This window comes from Vipera ursinii (assembly GCF_947247035.1).
Source record: "Vipera ursinii genome assembly, chromosome: 9".
In the NCBI taxonomy this organism is placed as follows: domain Eukaryota; kingdom Metazoa; phylum Chordata; class Lepidosauria; order Squamata; family Viperidae; genus Vipera; species Vipera ursinii.
The window spans coordinates 11,015,029-11,038,225 of record NC_139523.1 but is presented as its reverse complement, the minus strand read 5'-3'; the positions used below and the strand labels follow the sequence as shown (position 1 = coordinate 11,038,225).

At 42.0% G+C, this 23,197-nt stretch overlaps 1 protein-coding gene across 1 annotated transcript in view; it reads right to left on the bottom strand.

The window, feature by feature from the left end:
* LDLRAP1 (low density lipoprotein receptor adaptor protein 1) overlaps nt 1-23,197 on the bottom strand; it is a 68,331-nt gene that overhangs the window by 25,921 nt on the left and 19,213 nt on the right. Inside the window, exons 2-5 of the mRNA XM_083369808.1 lie at nt 16,848-16,990; nt 11,476-11,588; nt 3,049-3,163; nt 196-268 (exon numbers count right to left, since the gene is read on the bottom strand). Coding sequence (XP_083225934.1) covers nt 196-268; nt 3,049-3,163; nt 11,476-11,588; nt 16,848-16,990 — 444 coding nt within the window. The remainder of the gene's footprint in view (nt 1-195; nt 269-3,048; nt 3,164-11,475; nt 11,589-16,847; nt 16,991-23,197) is intronic.

Below are 23,197 nucleotides of genomic sequence, written 5' to 3'. Positions count from 1 at the left end.
GAGGAGCAGAACTGTTGACGGAACACAATCCTCCTCTGTAGTGTCCTAAACACATTGGCAAAGAAATAAATAATGACCCATAAGAAACTCAAACGTTAAGAACAGCAAGGAAAAAGCAAAACTAGAGCATTCCTCAACCCTCTGATTTGACTCTAGAGAGGCCATCACAAAGGAGTAGCTGAATTTTGCACTCACCTTCCTTGGACGCCTGCCAGAATTCAAATGCTACCTTGAACGCCTGAGCAACTGTGAGGGTGACGGCTTGGGCCTGGAGGGACGGGGTGCGGGGGGGGGGAACAGATACAACAACAATTATAATGGGGCACTAATAGGCAGTTCCTTTTGCAGATCTGAAGTGAGCAGAGAGATGTTAAGGCTCATCCTTCCTTCTACAGCTCTGTCATTCCCACCCCAGTTAAGACTTAATTTAATAGTGATGCTGGCAGTCTTGGCTACGGAGACTCAAAAGCAGCTGCAGAAACCCTTGGGTGAATTCACACAATTATGTGGAAGGCTTGTCTTCCTTTCTTTGAAGAGAAAGAGGGGAGTTTATAGAGAATTGCTTTGCATACAGAAAGCTGTTCATTTAAGAAAAATAAAAAAATCCCCCCTTTAAATGTAAGCCAGCAAGATGCAGTAGGACTGTTACAAATATGAAGGAAAGAACTTTGTTCTAGTCCCTAATTCTCAATTCAACATAACTGAGAGATCTCCCCAAAATGGAAAGAGCAGAGGAATAAAGTAGTCCCCAACTTATGACCGGTTGATTAACAATCGTTCGAAGTTATGACTGACCTCCCAAGAGGACCTGCTTTTGGAGCTACAATGGCCGCACACACCCCTGGTGTCATGTGATCATATTTTGGTGCTTGGCAACCAACCCACTATTATGGCCATTTGCAGCATCCCACGGTCATGGGACTGAAATTTGTGACTTTTTTTGCCACTTTCCAGTTTTTACTTCCGGCTTCCCGCAAAACACCCTCACTGGGAAAACGTGGATTCACTTAACAACTGTGCCATTTAATGACCATTGTACAAAACAGTCGTAACTTTAAATCCAGAGATGTGATGCCTTGACTTATGAGCACAACAACTTACAACTGTAATTCCGGGCTCAGCTACGGTTGTAAGTTGAGCACTACCTGTATAAACGTAGCAAATAATATTTTGAATAAATAAACCTATTAAGGAAAATGTTCAAAGGGCAATTCTGTTATTATGAACATGCAACCACAGCTGAGTTTGTGCTCACAGTCTGTTCCTTTCATAAGACTTTAATAAGTTTATACATTTCCTGCCTGAGCAGGGGGTTGGACTAGATGACCTCCAAGGTACCTTCCATAACAACAACAACAACAACAACATTTTTATTATTTGGCACAGTTAAAACTATGTGAATTTATAATTTCCTTCTCTGCATTTCTTTCTGTTCTGTCTGCCTTTATGCCATATTAACTCCAATTGCAATGTGGCTGCATCACAACACAGAGATTGTCATGCAGGAAATATTTTGCTAACTTCTAATCAGAGCTCAACTTTCTCCTCAGCTATAAATAAAGCTGTTAAGTAAAGGTAAAGGCTTCAATTGTCCAGTCGTGTCTGACTCCAGGGGGCACTGCTCATCTCTGTTTCTGAGCCGAGGGAGCCAGCATTGTCCAAAGACCTTTCTGTGCAGTGGTCATGTGGCCAGCATGACTATACACCAAGGTACAAGGGCGGGGTGTTATCTTCCCACCGAAGTGATGCCTATTTATAGCAATAGCAATAGCACTTATACTTATATACCACTTCATACTGTTCTACAGCCCTCTCTGGGCTGTTTACAGAGTCAGCCTATTGCCCCCAGCAATCTGGGTCCCTCAATTTACTGACCTCGGAAGGATGGAAGGCTGAGTCAACCTTGAGCTGGTCAGAAAGCAATATAGCAAATGCAATACTGTACAGCATTATACAATTGTGGATTTGGAGAATATATGCCAGGCAGAGCTCAGAAAAATTATGGCTTATCAAGATGCCTGAACAAGGACTATAATTCACTCTAAGGCAGGAGCTCTCTCTCTAAGAAAGTTGTGACAAATAAATAGGTAGAGAATTTTGCACAAACATTTTGTTTTCTTATAGATTCATGGATGCTATAAACTAGCCCCCAAAAAATCCAGTTGCGTGATGTTGATGAGAAAAACTAGGATCGCAATCTGTAAAACCTCCCATCCGTTAGCTAGCTGGCATGCTGGACAAACCATAGGGACGGGGCTGTTTAGAAGCAGAGACAAAATTTGTACCTGTGCCAGTGTGACATGAAAGGGAAAAAAAAGAGATTTTTGTCAGAGCCATTTAAATCTTCGGTGGAGGAGCTAAACACTTTTTTTATCGGGGGGGGGGGGGGAAGAATAGAAAAAAACCCAACTCCTTAAATATGGTAATTAAGTATGAAACTCTTCACAGCTGTTTACAATTTCAGCTGTCACATTCAAATCAAGTTTAATAGACCCCAGATAATGTTGTGAATTGCCCAGGCGCTAAAAATACAGTGTAATTATATGCTGGAGATGTGAAAAATAGACATACAGAGTCCATGCCCTGAAGATGTGCACCCTTCTCTTCATATTTCTGTAATGTCAAATTAGCAGGCTTTTTTTTGTCTAGGGAGAAAAAAGAAAGAGAAGGAAGGAGACACCTTTTGCTGGGAAAGTTTTCAAGGACATTTGAAAGGTGCACTGAAATTAGAAATTAGGGAGATTTTTTGTCTTTCTCTGAGTGCGACGTGAGGGTTGATCTCACAAAGCAAATCAAAGAAAACCTAACCCCCTCCAAATGAAAATCCGTGTACAGGTAGTTCTCAACTTATAACTGCAATGGAGTCCTGACAGTCGTAAAATAGGTTGATCGTGTCACTGACCGTATTTTATGACCTTTATGAGGCGGTTGTTAAGAAAACACCACCGGCATACATTGGCTGCTGAGGTTGTTAAGTTAATCAATGGGTTGTTATGGAGGTGGTTTGAATGAACAAACACATCATTGACTTTTCCACTGAATACTGACCATTTTCTTCTTGGAACAGAGAAAAGCATGACACTCCAGGTTTTCATTGTGCTGACTCTGGGCAATGTAGGCAAATACTTTGTCATGTACTTTGTCTGCTGTACAGTAGGATATCCTGTGAACAATGAGAAAAGGAAGGAAGGAAGGAAGGAAGGGAGGAAGGAAGGAAGGAAGGAAGGAAGGAAGGAAGGAAGGAAGGAAGGAAAGAAGGGAGGGAGGAAGGGAGGAAGGAAGGGCAGAAAGAGAAGGAAAAATAGAAGAAGGAAGAGGAGGAGGAGGAGGAGGAGGAGGAGGAGGAGGAGGAGGAGGAGGAGGCGGAGGAGGAGAAAGAAGAGAAAGGAGGAAAGAGAAAAAAGAGACAAAGGAAAAGAGAAAAGATATTAAGAAATCAGCAAGGAGAAGAAAATTACCAACATCCTTTCAGCTAACCACACACTGACATGACACACACTTCATCATTTTCAAGGAAAACTCATAAATTCCTACATTAAAGCTTCCCAGGCAAATCAGCAATAATGGTGCCTCACCCTTGCGCTAGAAAGATCATTTAAAAATACAATCCCATTTCTTTTGTCAGCTGCTCCGATGGTGTGTTCAGATTAAACATTCCTGCTTTAAAACTAATCTCTGCTGTTCTCTTTAGGAGAGTGACATTAGGCAGCCAGAAACATTCTTGATCACAGCAATGTGTTTGAGGTGAAGCTGCCTTGAAATGATTTGGAAACACAGCTGTTCAAGTGTGGGAGCTGAGCAGCCAAAACATATAATGCTTATAGTACCACTGCAATTGGCTGCCTATTGATTTTCCTATTTTCCTATTAAAGTGTCATTTAAAATTCTAAACATGACCTTTTCTAGCTAGGTCTGGGCTGATTATCTGAACAAACTGTTCACATTCACATGCATTTACTGAGAATCGGAGATTGACACATGGGGATCTTCTGAATGCCAGACTATTATTGCCCAAACAGAAAGCCTGCCCGTTGGTTCAAAAATCAGCCAACCAATACTACAAGTTCCTATTGATCAGGAACGTAGATCTGATCTCAAGAAAAGTATCAAAAGATATCAAAAAGCCATTAAGGAGAAGCAAGCATGAGAAACAAACTTGGAACTGGACCTTGACTTTGTGTAGTCAACTTACAACCACAATTTCAACCTGAATTTAATTGATAAGGCAGTAAGTGAGTCATGCTTGACTTTACTGCCATTTTGCCAGGCAAAACATCTTCAAGGAAAAAACCAAGTAAGTTCAGTTGCCTTTTTAAAAAGCACCTTTGGAATAACCAAGACCTGGATGGCAGAGTCTCCATAGACATTTTTTTTTGGCCACAGTTATTAAGCGAATCACTGGAGCTGTTAAGTGGATCGTGAGGTTGTTAAGCAAATCTGGCTTCCACCATCGTCTCTGCTTCTCAGAAGCCATCTCAGAAGTTGACAAATGGTGATCACGTTCATTATCCTGGGATGCTGCAACCATCTTAGACACATGCTGGTTGCCAAGTGCCTCAATTCTCATCACATGAACCTGCTCATCTAGAGACAGAGTTACAGAGTTGGAAGGGAATTTGGAGATATTCTAATCCAACCTCCTGCTCAGGCAGGGAACCCTCTACCCAGTGCTTTTTTTATAAAAGAAAAAGGTGCCGGAACTCACACATGTCATACAACCCACCTTGCCTACCCTACAAGGTTCCATCCAAAAAAGGTGCTGGAACTCCGTTCTGAGCGTTCTATGAGAAAAAAAGCCCTGCCTCTACCATTTCAGACAAATGGTTGTCCAATCTCTTCTTAAAAACCTCCAGTGTTGGAACACCCACAATTTCTGGAGGCAAGTCGTTCCACTGATTAATTGTTCTGCCCCATCCAGAGCTAAAGATGGGAGGAATGCTTGCAGGCTTCTGAAGCAAAAGCAAGCCCCTATTTCTAGGATTCATTCTAAGCCTCTTCCATTTCAGTAAGGATTTTTGTGATCCCGTTTTGTGATCTGCCTTAAATCCACTGACTGTCACCAGGACAGCCACCATCACCCCAAGCGTGAACCTTTGGTCCAGGTTCAGAGTAGGAGAAGTTCACAAGAAGTTCTCAGGAAGGTTGCCTACAAAATGGACTCCAAGGTGCTTCGGAAAGCAGCCTGGCCTTAGAGATCCTTTGTCGCCCGTCCGTGCTCAGATCAGACCAAAGCCTAGAACTAGGCTCTGCCTAAAGGATGTGACTAAATAACATTCAACACTCTTTTCTCCGGAACAGCCACAACAAACTTTAATGTAGTCAGTGTATCTTTTGAATTGCTTTTTTTTTTATCGGAGAAAGCAGACATAGCAACCTGCTAACTTTTCTCAGAAGAAGGGAATGGAAGCAACACTTCACCACGATGTGGGAGGGAGAGATTTATCGCTTGCCACTGTTTAGATGACATTGCTTTAGAACGCATTTGGTTTCTAAGGCAACTTAGAAGAGGGCGCATCCAACAGGAGGATCTGGGCTCTTGCTCTCTTGGAGATCACTCATGTTGAAGCTCCCATCTCCAGCTCCGCAACTCCCTTGGTATGTATGGCAAGAGGAACCGATGGGAGAGCAATAAAGAAGGCCCTCCAAAAAGGAATCTCAAACACCAAGAGAATAAATACAGCCCATGGTCTGAGGGGCATCCTCACACCTCTCCTCTCTTCCCATAATGTTTTCCAGAACTAGCCAAGAAAATGCAGAAAGTAGAATATATGTATTTTTATTTACAGGTAGACAATGGTTCGTTTAGTGCAGGGGTAGGCAATCTTGGCTCTTTTATGACTCGTGGACTTCAACTCCCAGAATTCCTGAGCCAGCTGGCTCAGGAATTCTGGGAGTTGAAGTCCACGAGTCCTAAAAGAGCCAAGGTTGCCTACCCCTGGTTTAGTGACTCTTCGAAGTTACAATTGACTTATGAGCTTTTTTACACTTACAACATTGCAGCATCCCCACGGTCACATGATCAGAATTCAGACGCTTGGCAACTGGCTCATATTTAGGACGGTTGCAGTGTCCCCGGGTTGTGTGATCCCCTTTTACGACTTTCTGACGAGCAAAGTCCATGGGGAAGCCAGATTCACGTAACAACCGTGTTACTAACTTAACCGCTGCAGTGATTCATCACTTAACAATTGTGGCAAGAAAAGTCATAAAATGGAGCAAAACTCACTTGACTGTCCCACTTAGCAGCAGACATTTTGGGCTCCACTACGGTCATAAGTTGGAGACTGCCTGTATCACTTTAGACAGCCCGATCATTCCTTGGGGTGTGGAGTGGGGGTGGAAAGACCTTCAGTGCATTGAGAGCTAAGCTAAGCCATGTTAGGCTTCCAGAAATTATCCAAACCACGCCTGCAACTCAACCATTGGTCAGGAATTGCCAAAGCGACGATCAAAGACGCTACCCTTGGCTCTTGACCAGAAGAACAGATCCCCAGGTATCTCCCCTCCCTTCCCCCTCAACGAATGCCCTAGCAAGAGGAAAACCAACTTGACCTCATCCATCTACTGTACCAAATAAGCAGCAGCAGTTACCGCTGCAACAACATTGCCAATTCTTTATTGTCTTCCAAAAAGAATCTCCACGAGGGATTACAGCTTGAAAATGCACAAGTCAAACTTATTAGGACCTATAGCTCCTCATTCAGGGATAAACAAGGACACTGGTCTCCTGCAATATCCAACAGCCCTGTCTGGGGTCAAGGGTCCTGCCAGCAGACACACACATACACACTTCTGGATGCGTGGTCACTTTCTTCTTATGTTTCTTGATTATTTTTTTAAGTTTTAAGCCTGAGGGCCTGAGTCACTTTTTTCACTGATATGTTGAGTTGGCCACACTGGCGTTATATTGAATTTTTGACTTATGGGAGATTCTTTGGGACCCAAGTGTTTGTTTGAAAAGCCCAAAATCAAAATAATGAAATAAAACAAAAAGATTCTGGCTTTCCTAAAACAGAAGAAAGGACCTTTCTATGACATTTGATAGTTGTTGATTGTTCATACTTGATGAAAGGCAGTTTGGTCAAATGAGACCAGCAGTTTGATCTAGCGGCTAAAGCATTAGGCTAGAAACCAGGAGACTGTGAGTTCAAGTCCCGCCTTAACCATGAAAGTGGCCTGGGTGACTTTGAGCCAGCCACTCTATCTCAGCCCAACCCACCTCAAAGGGTTGTTGCTGTAGGGAAAATAGAAGGAGGGAAGAATATGAGGTATGCTCACTGTCTTCAGTCATTTATAAAAATAATAAAGGTAGGACACACACAAAAAATATAAAAATAAAATTGTTTATAAGCCTTAACAAAGGAAACGATTCCCCCCCCCCTTTTCTTACTGTTTGAATTATACTGAAAATCAAAATTGGAGAAAATGTTACCTTAGTAAACAAATCAACCTACAAAACACTTTATACTTTAAGTGCATGTGTTGACTTATCTCTTCAAGACATTTCATATTCAGCATCATTCACAAGTCAGCCCATCCTTAATTTTCCATTACAAAAAAAAAGACATAAGGAAGAGAGAGAAATACACCGTATTTCCATTTCAAGAACTATTTAGGAAAAAAATAGCAGGAAGAATTATTTTGCCCCAGAGTGGCCCATTGAACACATGGGATTTGCAACAGAAATATGTTCAGTGTGCTGTCAAAAGTTGGCAGTAATGGGGGGGGGGTTTCTGTTATTTCTCCAAGAAGGCTTTGCTTTGCCAATGGTCCCCTCCAAGGATTACATGCTTCATTAATGACTTTCAGGAAGTCCTTGAAGAATTCCTTGTTCTTAAACAAGCGCATGGATTGTTCCTCTGCATCTGCCTACTGGTCTCGGAACTTTCCTTTGTTGGATTTTCAACTTTTCTCGGGGTGGGGTGGGGCGTTGCATATTAGTTCCCTTCTGATCTTGTAATGTATTGAATGCCTGAATTTTGTTTGAACTGTCTCATTAATCCGAACCATGACATTGAAGTTTTCTCATCATTGGGGTGGAAGCAGCCTTTCCATAATGGGATGTGGGAAAGACCTTGGGAGGCAGGCTGAAGAGATGTTGCCTAGGGCAGGGCCCTCCAACCTTTTGGGTACCAGGGACCAGTTCCGTGGAGAGAGGTTTTTCCAGGGACCGAAAGGGGCTTGTTTGTGTGGATCGGTTCCTGGCATATCACGGACTGGTGCCAGTCCACATACCGTGGATTGGGGACACCTGGCCTAGGGAATGGTCAGATAAGAGACAGAATAGCTCACACCTGCATGGTAGGCAGAGCAAGACACTCAGTTCTCAGGCTATAAAGGTGACAGCAGCAGAGCTGTACTTTCAGAGTTGCAAGATTCTGTTAATGTAGCTTTACTGTAAAGTAGAATTAGTTTCAAGATCCAATCTGGGGCTGTCAACGGGACCAGAGATTTAGCCTTCCGAGCTTTCAGACTTGTGCTGGAGCCCATCTGGAATTAATACATCTGATTGTGTCTCCTGTCTGGTCAACCTCGTCAAGTTGACTCCTTCCTCAAAAGCAGACTTACAATTTTTTCATAAAATCTAATAATTAACAGATAGTCCTCGACTTGCAACAGTTTGCTCAGTGACCATTCAAAGTTACAAGGGCACTCAAAGGACTGACCTATGACCGTTTTGTCACATTTCACGACCGCTGTGGCATCCCCATGGTCACGTGATGAAAACCCAGATTGTTGGGGCCAATAAGCTGACTTTGTAATAATGCCACTTGGGGGGGGGGGCGAAAGCCCTAATAAGCAGGCATATACATAGAATGAAGGCTACTGCTAAGCACATTTAATTTGTGCTTAGATTGTAAGCCGCCCTGAGTCTTCGGAAAAAGGCGGGATATAAATGGGATTAAAATAAAAAATAAATAAAAAAATAAAATTCCGACGCTTGGCAACTGACTCATATTTATAGGGGTTGCAGTGTCCCAGGGGTCATGTGATCACCTTTTGTGACCTTCTGATGAGTTAAGTCAATGGGGAAGCCAGATTCACTTAACAATCATGTTACCAACTTCACAACTGCAGCGATTGACTTAGCAACTGTGGCAAGGAAGGTCGTGAAATGAGGCAAAATTCATTAACAACTGACTCACTTAGCAACAGACATTTTGGGCTCAATTGCGGTCCTAAGTCGAGGACTTCCCATAATTAATCAACCCCTCCAGGGGGGGGGGAATCACTGAAGGGGTGGAACCAGCCAAACTGAAAGCAGAAGAGATGGAGTTTATCCTCTCAGAAACTCAACCCCATTATAACATTGGAAACAGAGCTTGTTAGCTGATGTCCAAAAACTCACCCCTGAATTTGGATACTTGGCAACTGGCATATATTTCAATCAGAGTAGAGCTGGAAGGGACCTTGGAGGTCTTCTAGTCCAACCCCCTGCTCAAGCAGGAGAACTGATCCCATTCCAGACAAGTGGCTGTCCAGTCTCTCCTTAAAAGCTTCCAGTGATGGAGGACCCACAACTTCTGGAGGCAAGCCGTTCCACTGGTTAATTGTTCTCACTGTTAGGAAGTTTCTCCTTAGTTCCAGATTGCTTCTCTCCTTAGTTAGTTTCCATCCGTAGTTAGTTTCCATTCCATCCGAGTTACAGATATTTTTCCAAAGTCTCAACATCTTTTTTGTAATGTAATACAATGACCTAAACTGGATGCAATATTCCATGTGTGGTCTTACTAAGGATTTATAAAGTGGAACTAATCCTTCACCTGATTTTGATTCTCTATGACTCTGTTTATTCAACCAAAGATTGTATTAGCTCTTTTGACTGCTGCCGCACACTGCTGGCTCAATGTTTAAGTGATCATCCACTAGGACTCCAAAGTCCCTCTCACAGTTAGTGTTTCTGAGCCAGGTTTCGCCTAATCTGTACTTGTACCTTTGGTTTTTCCTGCCTAGGTATAAAATTTGCTTTTTTCCATCTTAAATTTCATGTTGTTGGATAGGGCCCATTATTCAAGTCTGTCAAGATCTTTTTGAACCCTAGACTTTCTTCTGGGGTGTTCGGTATTCCTGCCAGCTTAGTGTCATGTACAAATTGGATGAGTTCTCTTTCTATTCCCTTACCTAAGTCATTTATGAAGATGTTGAAGAGTACTGGGCCCAAGACAGAACTTTGTGGCATCCCACTGCTTCCTTCCATGTAGATGTAGTACCATTAAGGATCACTCATTGGGTATGGTTTGTCAGCCAGTTACAAATCCATCTGGTGGTGATGTCTATCTCACATTTTTCTAGTTTACCAAGAAGGACATAATTGCCATTTGGGACTTTCTAGGGGACTTCCAGTAAGCAAAATAAATGGGGGAAGCTGGATTCTTAACCACTGCAAAAAAGATCAATAAATTAGGCACAACTTACTTAATGACTGTATCACTAAGTAATGGAAGGTCTGGTCCCAAATGTGGTTAGAGGTTGAGGACTACTACTACTACTACTACTATTTATAGTAGTATAGTAGATATTGTTCCAATATCTCAGGGGCTGTTTCAATATCTCAGGGGCTGTTCCAATATCTCAGGGGCTGCCACAAAGAAGAGGGAGCCAAGCTATTCTCCCAAGCACCTGAAAGCAGGACAAGAAGCAATGGATGGAAACTAGTCAAGGAGAGAAGCAAGCTAGAACTAAGGAGAAACTTCCTGACAGTTAGAACAATTAACCAGTGGAACAACCTGCCTGCCTCCAGAAGTGGTGAATGCTCCAACACTGGAATTTTTTAAGAAGAGACTGGACAGCCATTTGTCTGAAATGGTATAGGGTTTCCTGCCTGAGCAGGGGGTTGGACTAGATGACCTCCAAGGTCCCTTACAACTACTTCTTCTTCTTCTTCTTCTTCTTCTTCTTCTTCTTCTTCTTCTTCTTCTTCTTCTTCTTCTTATTATTATTATTATTATTATTATTATTATTATTACTACTACTACTACTACTACTACTACTACTACTACTACACACACACACACAAACACAAACATCTACGGGTAAGCGTATCAACCAGAAAATATGGTGAAGCATCATCAAAAATATAGCTGTGCTAATAAACTCAGAACAAAAATAGAATCGTGTGTGTGTGTGTGGCACTTGTGGAAACAAAAAAAAATGTATCCATAAAATGTTAATATAAAACTAGCTCAATTCTGTAACATATTATTAAAACTATCCTTGTAGACCATCTATTGCTCCATCTTCCCAGTTTTAATACAATGTTATTCCCATGCAATGATATTTATACACTAGGTTACCTAATATTCTATGGTACGATTGCCTTAGAGTATTAAATGTAAATAAGAGAAAGGGAGAAAAAAAAGGATATCCTATCAATATTAATTACAATTTCAAACCTTAACTCTCCCAACAGTCTTCTGGGAGGGAGAAGCCTTAAGTATTTGCTTTGAAGATTTGAAAGGTACCGATGAAGCGTACCTGTATATCGACACGTTTTCAATGGATTCATTCGTTATGCTGTCACTGAGAACAATCCCTCTGGGTGATACTTTCAGAGTCACTTTTCGGAGCTTTTTCCCACCGGCCTTTGCCTTGGAATAGAGGAAAAGAATGCATTCAGATGTTGCCACAAAAATAAATCAACTGAAAATCTTACTGCCAGGCCCCTCAAACCAAGAAAGACACTTAAGAGTTACTTCTAAGCAGTTTCCTTTATTGTTCTTCGCCTATAGACAGAAATATTGCCAAAGCAAAGTAAACCCCTTGCATCCTTAAAGAAATACTCGGAGAAACCCTGAAAATCTTTCCTCCCTATAAATTCTCCTGACTATCAAGGGCATTAGGTAGGACCAAGCTTACAACCTTCATCTTTATTTGACAGAGAACAAGGTTAGCTGAACCTTTAAAGCAAGACTTTAAACCTCTTCTGTAATCTATCACCATTTTACTAAGGTCTGATCCTCTAAAATTGCAACCGTTTTATGAATAACATTCTATTTTATGAAGTGAATGCTGGTGGGCTTTCAATCCTAGTTCACCATGTTTCCACCTAGCGTTCTTCAACTTCACTTGGACAAGCACATGACAATTAAGTATTAATAAGTGGAACACACAACTAAATGCTGCAGCATGGAAGAGCCGGTGTTCTTCTGACACTCCACTGCATTCGTCTCTCATTTCTTGGCACCCCCTTTTAACTCTTACTGGCTGTGTTCACACTGCATCCTTAATAGCTCAAGCAAAAATCTACAAACACACTTCCAGAACATGCTAAGCTTGATTAGTTTTTTTTAAATCCTAGTTAGGTCTGTTTGTGGCTTGGTGGGTTATGTAATCCAGCCTGTCCAATTACAGCACACTGTGTTGTGCAACCCCAGAAAAAGCATGTCAATTCAGTAACTAGGTTAAGTGAGTTCTACAAACACAGCCCATTAGCATTCCATGGTTGTTCAGTATTTCTTATTCTTTAGTAAGTCTTATTGTTAGTTTTTCTCTATTATTTCATTTCTACAGAGTGGCCCTGTAATGATTTTATTTATTTTATTTATTTTAATTCCATTTATATCCCGCCCTTCTCCGAAGACTCAGGGCGGCTTTACAAACTTAGCAGTAGCCTTCATTCTATGTATATGCCTGCTTATTAGGGCTTTCACACACCCCAAGCGGCATTATTACAAAGTCAGCTTATTGCCCCCAACAATCTGGGTCCTTTGCGGGAATGACCTCGGGAGAGGAGAGGAAGAGCTGCAGATTAGAAAACAGATAGCTAAGAGGCAGCTGAGCTAACAGATACACAGTAGTCCTCGACTTGCAATAGTTTGTTTACTGACCGTTCAAAATTGCAACGACGCTGGAAAAAGTGACCTCTGTCCTTTTTTTCATTGCAGCATCCTCAGGGTCACGTGATGAAAATTCAGATGCTTGGCAACTGACCCATATTTGTGACGGTTGCGATGTCCCGGGTCACGTGATCACCTTTTGTGACCTTTTGACAAGCAAAGTCAATGGGGAGTCCAGATTCACTTAACAATTGTGTTGCTAACTTAACGACTGCAGTAATTTACTTAAAAGCTGTGAAAAGGAAAGTCATAAACTGGGGCAAAACTCACTTCACAGCTGTCTCACTTAGCAACAGAAATCTTGGGCTCAGTTGTGGTTGTACGTCGAGGACTACCTGTAAATGAGAGTGCAGCTAATGTCTCAGAAGTGACCCTCCCTAGTTGCTTGGATTGTAAAGGAGAGGGGGGAGAAATGCACTTTCAGGCTTGCAAGATTCTCTTAATGTATCCTTACAATAAAGACATGCTGGGAAAGGTTGAGGGCAAGAGAAGAAGGGGACGACAGAGAATGAGGTGGCTGGACGGAGTAACTGAAGCAGTAGGCGTGAGCTTAGATGGACTCCAGAAGATGGTAGAGGACAGGAAGGCCTGGAGGAACATTGTCCATGGGGTCATGATGGGTCTGACACGACTTTGCAACTAACAACAACAATACAGAGCTGGTGCTCGTGGGTGTTCTTCTTAATGGGCCCCCTCTCAAGGCTAAGAGGCATTAAGGACTGAAGATGCTTGGCAAGGTGTCTTTGTGGGAGGCAGCAAATTTAGTGACTTTTTAAAGTGCCATTGGGTCACACAAGGTTGTTTAGCAGGCTATGTGTGACCCTCAGCGCATGTGTTGTGCCGGCCTTCTCTATAGGAGGGCAATTGTGCAAAAAACTGTTGAAGAAGGAGCAAAACTCTTCCAATCACACACTGTCTTTTACTAAAGGCAACAATTCACTAAGTCGTTAAAACAAAACTCCAGGTCAATAAAGAAAGCAGGTAACGTGAGTTAAAATCAGGACTGCAAGCATTAATTGGTTTAATCGACAACTGAAATTCTGGTGAATTTAAAGGTGTCAACTGTCAGTCTTGACAAAAGGTCTCCAACAATTAATCAAGAAAGCTAAGAGTTGATTTGTTCCTACCTGATTTTAGTTGTTATACAACAGTTAATAGGAAGTGGGGGGGGGGGGAGAAATACTGAAAGGGCCCTTAACATTTAGCAAATGTGGACATTTCATTTCTTATATTACAGTATGCTAAAAAAGCATTGTTTTGGTAGGAAGAAACTTATTTAAATTTAGAATGGATTATAATGGATTTCTAAATCTATATTAAAATGTCCTTTAAAAAAATTGATTAAACTTCACTTTTTGAAACAATAACAGAAGCAATGAAAAATGTCACTGAACTTTTTTTAAAATTGTCAAATACTTTTCTTCTCAAGGTGAATACAGTGTGACTTGCATGGCAATTTGCATTACGGTAAAAATCTCAATTTTAAGGATTGTTTGGAAGGAGGGACGGCCTATTACTAAGAAATCCGAAAGTTAAATCTGAAAGATGCAGAGAAATGGTCCATTACAGTGAGTGATGTGCAAACATTTTGTCTGTTCCAACTGGACTGGCTAAATGGGCATCTATCAAGGCTTGTATGGATATATGCTGTGCTTATATATGTATGCAAGCAATACTTTACTGATGGTCCTTGATTTATGACCACAGTTGGAATCTGGATTTCCATTGCTAAGAAAAGGAGTTGTTAAGAGAGTCTTACCCAGTGTTACGACCTTCTTTGCCATGGTTGTTAAGTGAATCACTGCAGCTGTTAAGTGAACCGTGCAGTCATTAAGCAAATCCGCCTTTCCCCATTGACTGTGTTTGTCAGAAGACAGCTGGGAATGACCCTGAGCCATTGCAACCATCATAGATATATATAGGTTGCCAAGCACCCAAATTCTGATCACGTGACCATGGGGATACTATGATGGTCATAAGTGCAGGACCACTCATTAGACCAGGCATGGCAAACTGCCGGCCCGCAGTCCAGATGTTCATTTAGTGACTGTTTGAAGTTACAATGGCACTAAAAAAGGGACCTATGACTGTTTTTCACACTTATGACCATTGCAGCATCCCCATGGTCACCTGATCAAAATTCAGACGCTTGGCAACTGGCTCATATTTATGACGGTTGCAGTGTTCCAGGGTCATGTGATTCCCCTTCTGTGACCTTTGGACAAGCAAAGTCAATGGGGGAAGCCAGATTCACTTAACAACCATGTTTACTAAGTTAAGTGCATTAATAGACTTAACAACTGTGGCAAGAAATAAAATGTGGCAAAATTCACTTAACAACTGTCTCACTTAGGAAAAGAAATTTTGGGCTCAATTGTGGTCGTAAGTCGATATGGACACACATACACACAAAACCAGCTTTTGTGCATTTATTGCCAAAATATGCATTATTGGGTGTCTCACGTTCATCAGAAGAAATTAGAAAATAAAATCTTCCTGCATTGGTGGGATAATCCAGTCACAGGCAGACGTGTATAAAATTTGTGAAGTCCATAAAGGGCAATGAAACAGCAACGGAGGGGGGGGAAGCATTTTAAAATAATAATAATAATAATAATAATAATAATAATAATAATAATAATAATAATAATAATAATAATTAATAATAATAATGTTGGAAGGAGCCTTGGAGGTCATCCCACCAGGCTCAAGGTTGACTCAGCCTTCCATCCTTCCATGGTAGGTAAAATGAGGACCCAGATTGTTGGGGGCAATTAAGCTGACTTTGTAATAATGCCGCTTGGGGTGTGTGTGAAAGCCCTAATAAGCAGGCATATACATAGAATGAAGGCTATTGCTAAGCTTGTAAGCCGCCCTGAGTCTTCGGAGAAGGGCGGGATATAAATGGAATTAAAATAAAAAATAAATAAAAATCTAGTCCAATCACAGGAAACCCTATAGCATTTCGGACCAATGGCTTTCCAGTCTCTTCTTAAAAACTTCCAGGGTTGGAGCATTCACCGCTTCTGGAGGCAGGTTGTTTCACTGGTTAATTGTTCTGTCAGGAAGTTTCTCCTTAGTTCTAGGTTGCTTTTCTCCTTGATTAGTTTCCATCTGTTGCTTCTTGTCCTGCCTTCAGGCGCTTTTGAAAATAGCTTGGCTCCCTCTTCTTTGTGGCAGCCCCTGAGATATTGGAACACTTCTATCATGTCCCCCCTCGTCCTTCTCTTCGTTAAACTAGACATACCCAATTCCAGCAACTGTTCCTTACATGTTTTAGCCTCCAGTCCCCTAATCATCTTTGTTGCTCTTCTCTGTACCCTTTCTAGAGTCTCAAAATCTTTTTTACATCGTGGTGACCAAAACTGGATGCAGTATTCCAAGTGTGGCCTTACCAAGGCATTGTAAAGTGGCATTAACACTGCACGTGATCTTGATTCTATCCCTCTGTTAATGCAGCCTAGCACTGTGTTGGCTTTTTTGGCAGCTGCAGCACACTGCTGGCTCATAAGTGATTGTCCACTAGGACTCCAAGATCCCTCTCACAGTTACTACTATTGAGCAAGGTACCCCCTATACTATACCTGTACATTTGGTTTTTCTTGCCTAAATGTAGAACCTTTACTTTAAACCTTTAATGTTAATCAGTTTTAAATTATAGATCTTAAGCAGACTGAAAACCCCCTCACCACCCATGTTTTCAGGGCCACCTCTCACATCCAGCAAGTGTTAAATATGGAGAGCTGTGGAAATACGATGAGATTTTTTTATTCTTACTGCCCTGTTTGCAACAATGGGTCACCAACCTGGATTGCTTAGGGAAGCGTTTCTCAACCCTGGCAACTTTTAAGATGGGTAGACTTCAGCTCCCAGAATGGCATGGCTGACTGAGGAATTCTGGGGGTTGAAGTCCACCCATCTTAAAGTTGCCAGGGTTGAGAAACACCGGCTTAGGGGCAATAGGAGACAGTTAGCGGGGATGTGCATGGAAAGTGGCTCTTGGTTACTCACTGTTGCCACAATCCTTTTGACAGCAGCAGCAGATAATTCTTCTCCTTTGGGCTGCTCGACCAACGTCACGCCCAGGTACTTCAAGTTGAAGAGCATCCCCTCCAGCAAAGTCTCTCGGGTGTCCGTCCAGTTTTCAGGGAGCTCTATAAAATTAAAAGAACTTTTATTATTATCAAGACAACTTGGAATGACTTTTTGGAAGAACGGAACTGTTGCAGGGGAGCTCCAGCATTTCCTTGCTAGCCAGAAAACCCAATTTGTGTGGAAAGGTCTGCAACACTTGTTCCTTTAGTGCAGGGAGTCCTTGACTTGCAACCATTCATTTAGTGACTGTTCAAAGTTACAGCGGCATTGAAAAAAGGGACTTATGGCCAGTGGTGGGATTCAAATACCTGAACAACCGGTTCTCTGCATGGATGCAGGCCTGGGCTTAGAATGGACTTCCGGAAGTGACATCCACGTACTTTCTGTGGACCGTTCTAGGCCTGGGAGGACTCCTCCAGGCCTCCCAGGCCTAGAACAGCCCATAGGAAGCAGCGTGGGTTCAGCCGGTTCTCCAAACTCAACAAAATTTAGCTACCGGTTCTACCGAACCGGTGCAAACCAGCTGAATCCCACCACTGCTTATGACTGTTTTTCACACTTGCAACCGATGCAGCATCCCCATGGTCACGTGATCAGAATTCAGATGCCCGGGCACTGGTTCATGACGGTTGCAATGTCCTGGGGGGTCACGTGATCACCTTTTGTGATCTTCCGACAAGCAAAGTCAATGGAGGAGCCAGATTCACTTAATAACCATGTTACTAACTTAACTACATTGACTCACTTAACAACTGTAGCAAGAAAGGTTGTAAAATGGGACAAAACTCACTTAACAACTGTATTCTTTTACTGGGTATTACTTTACTTCTCCTTTGTTACTATAAAACACACTATGAGTAATTTGGTTTGCTTGTGAAAGAATTGTTTTTTCTTAGAAACAGTGGCTGCTGTCAGTGTGGAGGCCATTCCCAGCGCTTCTAGAAGAAGGCAGAGAGGCACCAACTCCTAGAACAAAAGTCAAGCAAAGCAAGCATACAAAACCTTTGACTAAGGAAGGAACAAATCTTTTCTCATGTCCCACTGCATCCTGACACATTAACGTGACTCCAATGGCCAGCTTTTGACTTTGCCAAGTCTGAACAATTCAACAGAAACCGACCTACAGCAGGACACTGTACAGCATCCGAGAAGACTCATTTCTACAAAGTGCTTTAACAGTGGTTCTCAACTTGTGGTCTGTGGACACCTGGAGGGCCACACTGTTGTCACATAGGGGGTCTGCGAAGGCTTGGAAGAAATGTTAAGTCTTGGTGGTCCATAGTCATGGGCCATGGCCACAAAAGGCATTTAAAAGGGGTCCATGGTGAAGAAAAGGTGGAGGACCACTGCTTTAGCAAACTCAGAAAGATTTATTCAATGCCTTCCCTTATCATACAAAGTGGCTGCAGTCTCGCTGGAGCGAACAGACAGTGAGGCAGAAGAGGAGGACCTCACTGTGGTTTCAAGAGGGGACAAGCCACCAGACATACTTACAACCATGAGGTTGCAGAGGAGGACAATGAAATGAAGTGGAATGCAATGCAATGCAATGGAAATCTTTCCTGGTTTAGATGGCAGCATCCATTTTTCTTCTTTGCTCTCTCATCAATTACAGTTTTCATGTCAATTAGAAGAGAATATTTGTAGCCCAGAGTTGAACTGTGGGGACCTTGATACTCTCTGAGCTTGTTTGCTTTCTTGCAGACATTGTATCCCCAAACTAGACAACATCATCAGTGCTGGAAGGGAGTGGGTTCTGCTCTTATTTTTATACCCTAATGGCCTGCCCTATCAGTCTTGGTGGGAGTATCCTTGGTGGTTCCTCGATTAGCTGTGATTTACTGTTAGCATGTTTGTCCTCGATTGGGGTATACTTTGACTGCTGATCTAGTGTTAATCGTGGTGTAAATCTCTGCTCATATGGGCACTGATTGCTGGTGAGAAGGTATTTTGGTCTTTTGCTTCCTTTTGGTTTTTGTGGTTGTCTCTTTTGAGTGGTGTGTAGATATTGTTTATCTCTATGTGCCTGGTGATGGCTATCATCATATCCTGCTAGGTTAAGTAGATCTGAGTACGTATGACTCTTTGCTTAATGTGAAGCAGTTTTTCAACTAATTTCGAAACCTTTTTGCAACAGATCAGGTCAGATTCCCAGGAGGAGCTTCTCCTAGAGACCTACTGCTTGGAAAGGAAAGAGAAAAAGTGTCAAAAGTAAATTAAAGAAAGAGTGTTAATATGCTTTTGGCTCTGCCTCATCTGTCACTCTCGGTCTGCAACTGACAACACCACACCCTTTAAGCAATACAACCCTTGGCAGGAAGATAAAAGCTTGACCATGCTGATGTGAAAGCTCCTTTGATATTATGGCACAATATAGCTTGGGTTCACAAAATACTCTGAAGAAGACTAAAATGAGAACGGTTGGTTGTGGTATGGGAAGCCAGCCAATATCTTAGCAAACTGTGGGAATCAGACCATCCTCTAAAGCCACTGATTTGCCTGTAGGCTATATGAACACTATCTCTATGTTTCACTGACGGCTCAGCATGCTGTATTGGCCCAGCTCATGGACGTAAATTGGCTGGGCTCTCTGCCCCCAAAACAGATCATCTGTGAATAGGTCCTGTTTAAATCAGTGAAATTTATTTTGGAGTAGACACCACCAAGGTTATTTTACATGGACATCAACACACAATGACTTTGTCATAACTCAAGGCGCAAATCTGCCTGACACAGAATCTGGCTCAAGGTCACTCCAGCTGGTTTTCATGGCTAAGGTAGGATTTGAACTCACAGTCCCCTGATTTCTAGTCTGGTGCCTTAACTACTAGACCAAACTGGCTCACTTCTGGTTGTCTTCAGATTGGGAAATACTCCATGTTTCCTACCAGTCCTTAACCTGACCTTCATACCAAAATAGCCTTCCTTAATCAAGACCCCTCCAGATGTGCCCAACTCTAAATCCTGTAATCCTCTGACCACATTGACAGAGAGTTAAATGATGAGGTCGAGAAGCAGCCTCTATCTCCAGCAACTAGGATTAAACCTTGTTACATATATGGTCTACTAATCTTTTACAATGTGCTTGGTCTGCTTTCCCAATGCAGTGGGTGGGGCTATATAGTCCAGCATATTCTGAGTACAACAGGTTGGAGAAAACTGCCATTGACTAAAAGCTCTGTGGCAGCAATTATAGACAACAGAAGAACCATTCTTTTCGCAGAGCTGTTAATTTTTCTCTCTCTCTCACACACACACAATGAATATCTGTAAAGAACAAAACTGCTCTGAACACAGGAATGCCGGACCAAAAGTCTCGCACAATGCAGGTATCTGTGTCTCTTTCCCCTGGAATTCACCCACAACAGGCTGCACAATCGCACTGACCAAAAATACACTCTAAATGATGACAGGAGAGAGAGTAGACATTAGTCTCTAACAAGGGGCTGAAATAAAAAGAGATGCCGATTCTCTTCTGTGCTGCTATCAAGAATACCTGAGGGGATGCATCCACGAAGTTGCCAGCAGTTGAGTTCAAATGAATTTACCTTTTAGCACAAATTTGAAAGGGGAAAAGACTCAGATGGATATTTTTACCTTTCTGAAAATCCTGGAAACAGATTCACCCAGTAAGCTTTCTATAGCAGGCCAAGGAGATGAAAGAGGTGTTTCCATAAATAGATATTTTTATTATAATCACTGACTAATAAAAATGAAGTAGCAAAGTATGTAAGGTAAAAAAAAACCAAATTGGACAGTATCAAAGGAAAAGATCAAGAAGATTGAAAAAGTTGAGAAGATTAAGAAGAAGAAGAGAGCCAGCTTGGTGTAATGGTCAAGCTGTTGGCCTAAAAACCAGGAGACTGTGAGTTCTAGTTGCACCTTAGGCATGAAAGCTGGTGGAGTGACTTTGGGCCAGTCATTCTGTCCAGGCTTGTTTCACAGGCTTGTTTCAGGTAAAACAGGAGGAGGAAGGAATATTTATATATTTACTGCCTTGTATTTGAAAAAAGCAGGACAAAAATCTAAGAAAAAGTGACTATGATATCTTTATCCATTTTGTAAATCACCATTCCTCACACGACTGTTGCAGCATCCGCAAAGTCATATGATCAAAATCCAGGCACTTGGCAAAGAACATGTATTTACGATGCTTGCAACCTCCCTTCACATTTCCTGTTTTGAAGGATGTCCTGGAAGCAACAGGGCAAAGATGTCAGCCTTCCCATGTAGTTCACCTACATGGGAAGGCTGACACCTTCCCATCACATAAGCTAATTCTACTACATTGTACACCTATATTAAGAGAAACTTGCAAGTCTCAAAGTACAAATCTCCCACCGCCTGAAATGTTAGGAAGCTTCCTTTCTGAGTTTCTTTCTTTACCCATTATGCAGCTGCAGGCTATACCATCTCTTACCTGACCGTTCCTTAGGCCAGGGGTAAGTTCCTTGGGAACTTGTAAGACTTGTGGACTTCAACTCCCAGAATTCCCCAGCCGCAAGTCTTAAAGTTGCTAAGTTTGGAGACCCCTGGCCTAGATAGCATCTTTCCTCCCCTCCATCTCCCAAGGTCATTCACACATATCATTACAAGGGGTTAGGGCAGGGGTAGGCAACCTCGGCTCTTTTATGACTCGTGGACTTCAACTCCCAGAATTCCTGAGCTGACTCAGGAATTCTGGGAGTTGAAGTCCACGAGTCATAAAAGAGCCGAGGTTGCCTACCCCTGGGTTAGGGGATTCCTTGTACTTGCATACATATTATTAAGAGGATTTATCCCAAAACTTTTAACATTCTCAGTTTTAGCTTTAAATAGCCACATGCCACATCTTCAAAGAATAACAGGAGCCGTATTCACCAGGAAGGCACCAGATTTTAGAAAGCTGATCTTCTTTTCCGAATCTTCTTAGAAAGTTGTGTTGGTGAAACACAGAAATGAATCACAAACGGACAATGGTATTCCTTGGGCTAAATTTGCACATGGTGCCTATAAACAGTTGCGGTGTTTTCAGCCAAGGAATGAATTTTGATAGGGATGAACAGTGCTTACTCAAAGCAGAAGGAACAGCTGGGATTGGCAAAGACAAGTACATTAACTTGATTGCTTTTTGTTTTGATATCGATCAGCAGATTTAATGCTCAGGTTTGCAATATTACATTTCAAAGAGAGAAAGTATCACTATGAAAAGGCAACAAGTTCAGAGGCTATGTGGCCGTTATGTTGAGTCAAGCTGGAGATCCACGTTGATCATCACCCACTTATTCCTCAACCTCATCGACATTTTCAATGGGTTTTTTTTTTCTGGATCCAAAAAAAGCCACCAATCACTTTACAGTTAGATGCTGGATAGAACTAGCTGCACTCATAACCCCGACATAAACATATTTACGGCTAGATAGATTTCTATGCATACAATATGTATGCATAACGGTTATAAAACTGTCTCACCCCATTATCTGTGGCCGATTTACAAACATTCAGTTAATGGTGAAAACTCTTCTGAAAGCTCTTTTTGAGCAATTTAAAATTCTGAAAAATCTTTTTTCTGGCAATGTTCATTTTGAACGTCCTGAACCGTCTCAAGGAGGGGATTTTCACAAACTTTAGCTGCAGTTTGTTCCATTATCTAAGCCCTATTAAGAAAACAAACAAACCAACCTTGATCTACAGTATTTCTATGCAGGACTTAAATGGAAAAATGCCAAAAGACACTTAAAAACTGCTGTTTGGGATCAAACATGTGACGAGGCTTCCTTGTTTCTGGCCATCTTCCACAACTTACTGGGGTTATTATGGCTCAGCAGCGATTAATACCGAAACCTAGAAATGACCAGAAATGAACTATCAGACAAAAGCAGATTCATTTCTACAACTAGAGGCCATTCCATAGTAAATGTCCCAGAGAGGTAACCCTTGTCTTATAATAATTCGTTTATCAATTGCTCAAAGTTACAATGGCATTGAAATAAGTGGTTTACTGCTGGCCTTCTCACTTACAACGGTGGCAGCAACCCCAGAGCCATGAGATCAAAATTCAGGCACCTGGCAAGTATTTATGATAGTTTCAGTGTCTCAAGGTCATGTAATTGCTATTTGCAACCTTCCCAGCTAGCCTCCACCAAGCATAGTCAATGGGGGAAGTTTGATTTGCTTAACACAGGGGGTTTTCAAACTTGGCTCTTTTATGACTTGTGGACTTCAACTCCCAGAATTCGTCAGCCAGCCCTGGCTGGCTGAGGAATTCTGGGAGTTGAAGTCCGCAA